Genomic DNA, 9,334 nt, shown 5'->3' with positions numbered 1-9,334 from the left:
TGATTTCTTATGTGGTGTGTTTTTATTTTGACTATCCTCTACCTTGTAATTTAAAGGAGGATTTAGTGGCATCTAGTGGTGACGTTGCAGATTGCACCCAAATTAAACCCGTTTAGCTTCATCTTCACTCTCTAAACATGGAGGAAAATCTACCTCTGCTTCAAAATGAGCAACAAAAAAAGACCGTCTCTAGCCAGAGTGTTTGCTTTGTCCTTCCTGGGCTGCCGTAGAAACATGGCGGCCTCCACGGAAGAGGTCCCGCTTCCTGTGTAGACAGGAAGTGCTCATTCTAACGTGATGAAAACACAATGATTCTTAGTTTTACGCAAGAATTAAAACATAATTAGAAATATATTTAATTTCTGCCGATAGAGCCCCCTGCAGTTCCTGTCAAACTAGTTGAACGTTTTCTTGTGGTTCAGCTCGTTGTTTCGGTCCTTTGTTCATCGTGTTGTTGTTTGCTGCTACAGACAGCTGAATAAGGGCAAAAACCACAGGCAGAAAGAAACCAGCTGGTAAACACAGTGGAGCTAATAAGCCGGACGTGAATGTCAGGAGTTGGTAGAGACCAAAACAACGCTAAAAGGCGAGTTTGCTAACAAGTGCTCATGTCACCTGAGAGTCACGTGACGAGTTCAAATTTACCCCGAGGTGTACGTCCAATAATAAGAGTCTATTTGGCTGCTTCTAACTGACCAAGACATCACTTAATGAAGGTTTAATAACTATTAATGAAAGTCACAGGATTCACAACATTAATAATTAATGCCATTTAAAACACTCTTGAAGAACCTTTATTGCTCATCCTTTAAATTATAATCTCAATGCAGATTAGTACAAAAACTGTGCATTCACCACCTGTCGTACAGGTTCCATTTCATATATACCAGAACAGTAAGTGTGACACGTTCCTTGTTATTCTCTTTAGAAAAAGGAAAGAAATTGCTGGCATGTATTGATTTTCATCAAGTCCCCACAGAAACTGTGAATAAACTCTATAATATGTCCTGACATCATCACTGACTGTAACACACCAATAACATAAATCAGATCATCAATAACAGATAAATTGTTCATTTGACCATTACTTTTGTGTGATTTTCCATTTTCCCACAAAGACATTTTGCATCACTGAAGCAACAAGGAAGTCCCTTTAACACGACTAATGCCAAAAACCCAACGAGTGGGTAACGAAACAGGTCAAAAATAATAATGTGTTTCTTACGTATGATGACTAATCCATATGACGCCTGCAGTAACGTGACGACACACGAAATGCCAAAGCTCATAAATATCCAGAGTCGGGCCTTCAAACTGAAAACTACAGACCTAATGGTCGTTTCTTACAACAAATTCATCAACGCTGCTTTAAACTTCAGCCGTAAGGTTGCCGTGGGAGCGTTTCACCTGCAGTGCGGAGCTTCTGTCTCCCCCTTCTGTCAGTGAGAGTAATTACAAAAACATTGCTGACATGTGCTTTAGTCATAAGCTCCGCCCCCAAATCATTTGCTACCATTGAGGCTGTAAAACAGTGAACGAAAACGACCGATTTCACGGTCAGATTTTGATCCATTCAGTCTGATAATATTTGGAAAGTCTAGAAGCACAATTGAATTATTTTTTAATCTCCAGTAAAATTAGCATAGCGCTAAACAAGAAGTTAGCGGGCTGTGCTAACGAAAGTCTCTGGTCCCGTGTCTCACCAGACACCAGATTCAAAAACTGGGTTTACTGTGAGATTTACCAGGCTGTGATGTGTTTAATCGTTACCGTGTCAACTCGTTTGGGGTGAAGCGCTTTTCTGATTTGCTACTTTGCTGTCTGGCTGCTCAACAGATTGAACTCTGGAGCCGCTGAATTCCTCACAGACTTAACTGCAACAACTTACATTTTTTGACGATGTTTTATGGGGGGAAACAAGTCCAGACTTCTTACACTGATTCAAACCAAGACTGGACCTGGTTTACTTTTTGTGAAATCATCTTCAAACAGACTCTTGACACTCTTTAGTGTTTGAACTGTGAGATAAGATAAATAAGTGCACACTCTTAACACAAAGGTGTCATGTGACTGATTTATATACATGTACTGCATGTGCAATATATATATATACACGACACATGCGGTACATAGAGATAAATACTTGAATGACTACTCTGTATGTTTGCATTTAAATAATGAAATTAACTGAATGATGAATAACATAACCATGTAAGCTGAATTAAATCACTTATTTGTACACAGCTGAAGGCTCAGGAAGATGTGTCGGATTAGACAGGCTTGTTTAATCTTGTTTAATTATGGGAATATATCTGTTATCATAACAAGCTGCCCACCCCTCCCCCCACCAGCAGCCACAGCAGTGGGTATAATGCTCAGTTATCCCGAGAGGCTGCAGCTCCTCTTCACAGGTTTCTTGTGCTTTTTTTTTTTTACGTCTTTCTCAACTCTCAGAATTCGGCTTGATTTAAAAGGAGCTTGTGAACGACCTGAACTACGACATGTATATATTGCTGTTTTTGGTTAAAACTTAGTGAACTTGATGTATTTCAGCAGAAAGAGAGAAGTCTGGATGTGTGACTGTCACAGGAGATGGAGGATACTTTGGTATTCTGCTATAATCTCGCACCACTTCTTTCTCCCGTCGCACTCGTCTCATCTTGAAAACGTGCAGCCTTTCCAGGTCTGTGGAACTTCAAGCTGTTCCTGTGGGCAGAAAAATGAAATCATCACTTACTGTTCACCGTGTAAAGAAATGACCTGAGTTCGTAGATCTGTGACAACTTCATTCATTACTATGCTGACGACACCGTCATTTCCTCATCAGTACCCTCATTGAAAGCTTGATTTTTTTTTCGGGGGCTAATCAAAATTTTAATTTACGCTTTTAATACACAGTGAGAACACTAATTACACTTTTTATCCGATCCCAAATGAAAAATCCTTTAAGTTTTTGCTGACTTTACAGTACCTGGTTAGATAAAAAAACAAACTTTTAAAACCCAGTTTATCAGTGCATCATCATTGTGTCCTCTAGGAGAAGGTAGGAATGTCACGTCACACTCAAAAGGGAACAACACTTGTTTGCTTTTAATTTTTAAAATGGTACTTTATTCATAAATAAATTACCATTTTATTTATCATGATTTTTAAGACTAAGACAAATGGGATACCGTACTCGCTCAAAGGAATATATTACACGAGACATCCCATACATGGATACAGAATTGGACAAAGGTCCATTTATCTATTATGCTCTGCAGGAAATTAGACTACTTTTAATTTTGTTGTATTTTATGATGTTTGCTTTTCACCATCTTTTCTTTTTTCTATTTGGTATTTCTTGTCTTTTGTGCTTTATTTGTGTATAAAATAGCATCATTTTGAATAAGGGTTTTGCTCTCGATTGAAATATTCTGAATAAATACAGCGATTTTAGTTCAGCATAAACAAATTCAGGCAAATATAGAAATGATTAAAATGCTTTTGATGCTTCCTGTATTATGTTGCTGCTTATATCAAAACAATACGAGACGACAGCAGAACTGTACTCACCATCATCTCCATCAGTCAGCACCAGCGCCTGCAGGATATCAGAGAGGGAGACGATTCCCTTCACCACATCCTGCTCGTCCACCACCACCAGCCTGTGCACCTGGAGGACACACGGAGACACACGGGGAGACATCGACGTCACTCTCATCTCTGCACAGTAATATTTCTACCAAAGCCAAAGTGATATGTGGCTCTTAGATGTCGTGTGTGTGTGTGTGTGTGTGTGTGTGTGTGTGTGTGTGTGTGTGTGTGTGTGTGTGTGTGTGTGTGTGTGTGTGTGTGTGTGTGTGCGTCATCTTCTGCTCATAAGATGCATTTCTATCGACCCCAAAATTTAAGAAAATATACATTTATCTGTATTTCGGGTTGTGTTTGACGAGGAGTTCTTGTATATATACTGTAGTTCCAGTGAGATGCACTCCTCACCTCGGCCTCCACCAGTCGATTGATGATGGCCTCCAGGGTCTCGGTCCTGTTGCAGGTCAGCACTCCTTCGAAGTACTGAGAGCGGTGCTGCAGGGCTTTGGTCACGGTCACGTCCAGGTTGTTGTACGTCTTCTCAGCTGCCAGGTTCTGCACAAAGACAGACCCTCAGTGTTTCTACTACGTGGTATTGTTCTTCTACAGAGTCACGCAGTCACAGACAGCAGCAGGTCGATCGCGTCAGTCAAGAAGACACGTACAAAATGACTCCTTTTAACTTACTATAACATCAAATTTGGAGTATATGTCCACCACTCGACCTGCAAGACAGAGACAGCAAGTAAGAACACAACATTTAGGAGGTCTCAGGTCATCAGTGCAAAACGAACAAAGGCCTCATTCAGGCAGCTCACATACCTTTGTCGTCCACAACAGGGAGCGCTGACACTCGCTGCTCCACAAAAATACCCAGCGCCGTGTAGAGCGGCGTGTCTGCACGGACCACCGCTATGTTTCTGAACGTCCCGATGTTCAGCTCCTCTAAAGTTTGCCTCAGGAACGACGGTTTAGGCATCTCTGATATCTGAAAACAAAACTGATCTCTGAATGCTGAAGAGGATCATTGAAAAACATACTGTGTCCTTATCAGCAGCCAACAGTCCTCGCTCTGTGTTATAGGATTCTGCAGTGTTGTAGTCAGGCTTAAAAAAAAAAAAAAACAGATGATTTTAAAGTATCTAATGCAGCAGGGAGGAGAGAAGCCTGGAGAGACTTACAAAAAGCTTCAGGAACTTGAGAATCCTCTTGTGTGTTAGGATATAGAGCGTGTTGCCTGTCAGGGGGTCGATGACGGGCAATCTGTGGATCTTGTTCTTCAGCAGAGACGAAACCGCATCGTACAAACTGTCAGAGAGAAGATGACGTTTATCAAGTTATTTGAGATGCAGCATGTTGTGAGAGAACACCTGAATAAAAACTAACAAAGTAAACATCATGTAAAGCTCTTATTCTGACAGCAGATTCCTTGTTTTCTGTATTACAGCCACAGACGGTCTGTGATGCAAAGATACGTCACTTTAGACTCTTTTTATGGTTCTCTAAATAAATAAGAAACGATTACAACTGAAATATTTCTGTGACGTGCTGCATGTTTATTATCAGAAAAAAGTATTCAATTTTCATCTTTATCAGGTAGTGGTTAAAAAAACAACAATCGTTTGTGCTAATTGCTGCAATTTCACCCCCAAAAAACTCACTTAAAACTCTGCAAGTTACATCACAACTTATGAGGCAATCCACCACGAAAATCTAAAATTTTGGATCAAAACAATCACAAAAAAACGTGCAAAATCCTGCAGGGACTGAATATAAAACAATATATATAGCCGTTAAAAACAAATCTCCCACAATGCACCACGAAATTGAAGAAAAGCTTGCTGTACAGTTTATATCTATTTAAAAAGATTCTGATCCACAAAATAGTCATCCAAGATAAATAAATTAGCATACAGTGCAACAGCTAATGGGAATAAACCAACACACACACACACACACACACACACACACACACACACACACACACACACACGTGTGTAAAGTTTCATATGAAGATGCTTGTAAGTACGTCTGCTGCTCACCTTGCGTTGGGAGAGATGCTAACCAAAGGCTTGAAGGAGTCCTGCAGGTACAACTCTGTAGTGACCAAGAACAGAAGCTGTTAGTTCACCTCCAGGATCACCCGACACCGTGCGCTCATTTAAAACACTCTCACCTCTCCATGTTTCAATTTTGTGTTCTTCCAGCTCGTATATCTGAACCTGAAGGATTACAGAAAGAAAACAGGTTGAGGAACTAATAAAAGGAATCACAGATAAGCCACTGAGATTTCTCATTTACATCGACTCATCTTACCAAAGGAGATTTGTAATAGCGATGGAGAATGTTAATGAAGTCCGTGATGGTCAGCATACCTGCCGAGCAGAAACAGAAGCATTTAACCAGTCTGATGTTCAACTTATTTCAACAAATGGAGTCAAAATGAACGTGACTTCTCACCAACAAAGCACTGCTTCTTGCTGTCCCACAGCGGCGCTGCTCGGACCCCGTTAGAAACAAGAGCGAAAAACGCCTTCTTCACCTGGAAGAAAAATTACACAAAGCATTTAGTCTATTTTAGCCAATGAGACAATATATTCATGTATTTTTTTAGTTTAAATTTAAAGGCTTTACCTGAAGTGAAGTATCAAACACGACTAATTTGGAGCTGGTGGGTACGAGGTCGTAACACCGGTGGGACTTCATAAACCTGGTGTACACATTGTGCTCCGGGTCTGAGGGGGACGAGAGAGAGAAACTACTGACGACACGCTTTCACCAAAGTTTGATCCAATAAACGTCAATCGAGCCGTCTTTACCTTCTACGACTGGGTCCTTTTTGCACTCAAGATCATCAATAGTTACTGGAATCTGAAAGATAAAGGACATTAAAACCCAGTTTGTCTGGAGGTCCTCGGAGATAGAAAAAGCCTGAATGATATGTTGCTTGGGTCAAAAAGAGTATTTGAGGAATCCTGAAAAAACCATCAGAAAAGTGCACAAACTCACAGCTTGTTTTCATGAAGGTTTCTTCTCTTTTTATGTCTTTTATAACTCAGGATGGAAACTCTCTGTATTCTCTATAAGGAAACTAAACACTCGTCTCTTTAATCTGGCTTTTTATTTGGAGTAATGTTCATCAGCTTGGTTTTTAAGTTTTAAACATTGTTTATTCTATTTTCCTGAATTGCATTTATAAAATTTGAACACGTTGTTTTGTTATTGTAATTTTAAGTCGTGCATTTTATTTAAATCTGTATTTTGTTTACCTTCCAGTTCTGTTTGTTTTAACTTTTTAACGTGTATGATGCGCTTTGGGCTGCAGGCTCGTGGGACAGGTGACTTTCTGAAGGACGTGACCAGCTGGTTGATCATCAAACCGAGTTAATATAAGAGGACTGTGCTATAAACTAAAGTTAAAATAAGAGGACTGTACTATAAACTAAAGTTAAAATAAGAGGACTGTACTATAAACTAAAGTTAATAAGAGGACTGTACTATAAACTAAAGTTAATAAGAGGACTGTACTATAAACTAAAGTTAAAATAAGAGGACTGTACTATAAACTAAAGTTAAAATAAGAGGACTGTACTATAAACTAAAGTTAAAATAAGAGGACTGTACTATAAACTAAAGTTAATAAGAGGACTGTACTATAAACTAAAGTTAAAATAAGAGGACTGTACTATAAACTAAAGTAAATAAGAGGACTGTACTATAAACTAAAGTTAATAAGAGGACTGTACTATAAACTAAAGTTAATAAGAGGACTGTACTATAAACTAAAGTTAAAATAAGAGGACTGTACTATAAACTAAAGTTAAAATAAGAGGACTGTACTATAAACTAAAGTTAATAAGAGGACTGTACTATAAACTAAAGTAAATAAGAGGACTGTACTATAAACTAAAGTAAATAAGAGGACTGTACTATAAACTAAAGTAAATAAGAGGACTGTACTATAAACTAAAGTTAAAATAAGAGGACTGTACTATAAACTAAAGTTAAAATAAGAGGACTGTACTATAAACTAAAGTTAATAAAAGGACTGTACTATAAACTAAAGTTAATAAGAGGACTGTACTATGAACTAAAGTTAATAAGAGGACTGTACTATAAACTAAAGTTAATAAGAGGACTGTACTATAAACTAAAGTTAATAAAAGGACTGTACTATAAACTAAAGTAAATAAAAGGACTGTACTATAAACTAAAGTTAAAATAAGAGGACTGTACTATAAACTAAAGTTAATAAGAGGACTGTACTATAAACTAAAGTAAATAAGAGGACTGTACTATAAACTAAAGTAAATAAGAGGACTGTACTATAAACTAAAGTTAAAATAAGAGGACTGTACTATAAACTAAAGTAAATAAAAGGACTGTACTATAAACTAAAGTTAAAATAAGAGGACTGTACTATAAACTAAAGTTAAAATAAGAGGACTGTACTATAAACTAAAGTAAATAAGAGGACTGTACTATAAACTAAAGTAAATAAGAGGACTGTACTATAAACTAAAGTAAATAAGAGGACTGTACTATAAACTAAAGTAAATAAAAGGACTGTACTATAAACTAAAGTAAATAAGAGGACTGTACTATAAACTAAAGTTAATAAAAGGACTGTACTATAAACTAAAGTTAATAAAAGGACTGTACTATAAACTAAAGTTAAAATAAGAGATGCTCGTTGTCGCAGTTAAACTCCAGCACAGCTAGCGTGTTAGCTAGCGTCGCAGCCTGTTGACATTAAGGTGAAGTAAACTTCCCGTCGTCCAGTCAAACCCGGCGACACATTATTTGGCATATTGTCGTGTTTTTATTCTCAATTGCACTCCGGTACCAGGGCGGAACCACCAGTACGGACCTGCCTTCCTGACGGTGGACTAACGTAACTGTGAAAAGCGGGCTTAGCACAAGAGTTAGCTCCGGAGCTAGTTGCTATCGTTAGCTTCTAGAAAAGCTCCGATCTGTCCGAGACACGAACAGCTGGGTAACTTAGACACGAACAGCTGGGTAACTTAGACACGAACAGCTGGGTAACTTAGACACGAACAGCTGGGTAACTTACACACGAACAGCTGGGTAACTTAGACACGAACAGCTGGGTAACTTACACACGAACAGCTGGGTAACTTACACACGAACAGCTGGGTAACTTAGACACGAACAGCTGGGTAACTTAGACACGAACAGCTGGGTAACTTAGACACGAACAGCTGGGTAACTTACACACGAACAGCTGGGTAACTTAGACACGAACAGCTGGGTAACTTACACACGAACAGCTGGGTAACTTAGACACGAACAGCTGGGTAACTTACACACGAACAGCTGGGTAACTTACACACGAACAGCTGGGTAACTTAGACACAACAGCTGGGTAACTTAGACACGAACAGCTGGGTAACTTAGACACGAACAGCTGGGTAACTTAGACACGAACAGCTGGGTAACTTACACACGAACAGCTGGGTAACTTAGACACGAACAGCTGGGTAACTTACACACGAACAGCTGGGTAACTTAGACACGAACAGCTGGGTAACTTACACACGAACAGCTGGGTAACTTACACACGAACAGCTGGGTAACTTAGACACGAACAGCTGGGTAACTTAGACACGAACAGCTGGGTAACTTACACACTCCATCTTCCATCAGCTGATCCGCCTTGCTGCTGCCCGGTTAATGTAGGACTGGCAGGACCTCAAAACCGCGCAGCTCTTCCGCTAAAAGACACGTGATGTCCCGTTAC

At 39.1% G+C, this 9,334-nt stretch overlaps 1 protein-coding gene across 1 annotated transcript; it reads right to left on the bottom strand.

Moving 5' to 3' along the window:
- Window positions 1-771: 771 nt before the first annotated feature.
- prkag1 (protein kinase, AMP-activated, gamma 1 non-catalytic subunit) lies at window positions 772-9,321 on the bottom strand. Its single transcript, XM_069708054.1, has 13 exons — window positions 9,222-9,321; window positions 6,393-6,444; window positions 6,208-6,308; window positions 6,034-6,115; window positions 5,890-5,948; window positions 5,750-5,795; window positions 5,616-5,670; window positions 4,755-4,881; window positions 4,396-4,561; window positions 4,261-4,298; window positions 3,982-4,128; window positions 3,556-3,655; window positions 772-2,706 (listed from the first exon to the last, which is right to left on the bottom strand). Exons 1-13 carry the CDS (start codon window positions 9,228-9,230, stop codon window positions 2,696-2,698), a joined length of 993 nt encoding a protein of 330 aa, XP_069564155.1. The 5' UTR covers window positions 9,231-9,321; the 3' UTR covers window positions 772-2,695.
- Between the last annotated feature and the right edge of the window lie 13 nt (window positions 9,322-9,334).

The sequence above is a fragment of the Brachyistius frenatus genome, unplaced genomic scaffold, assembly GCF_029030835.1.
Source record: "Brachyistius frenatus isolate BFR_SWC_R1_liver_20210118 unplaced genomic scaffold, ASM2903083v1 Contig_4, whole genome shotgun sequence".
Lineage (NCBI taxonomy): Eukaryota > Metazoa > Chordata > Actinopteri > Embiotocidae > Brachyistius > Brachyistius frenatus.
Note: the sequence above shows the minus strand (reverse complement) of the source record. Positions and strands in the feature narration are given on the sequence as shown.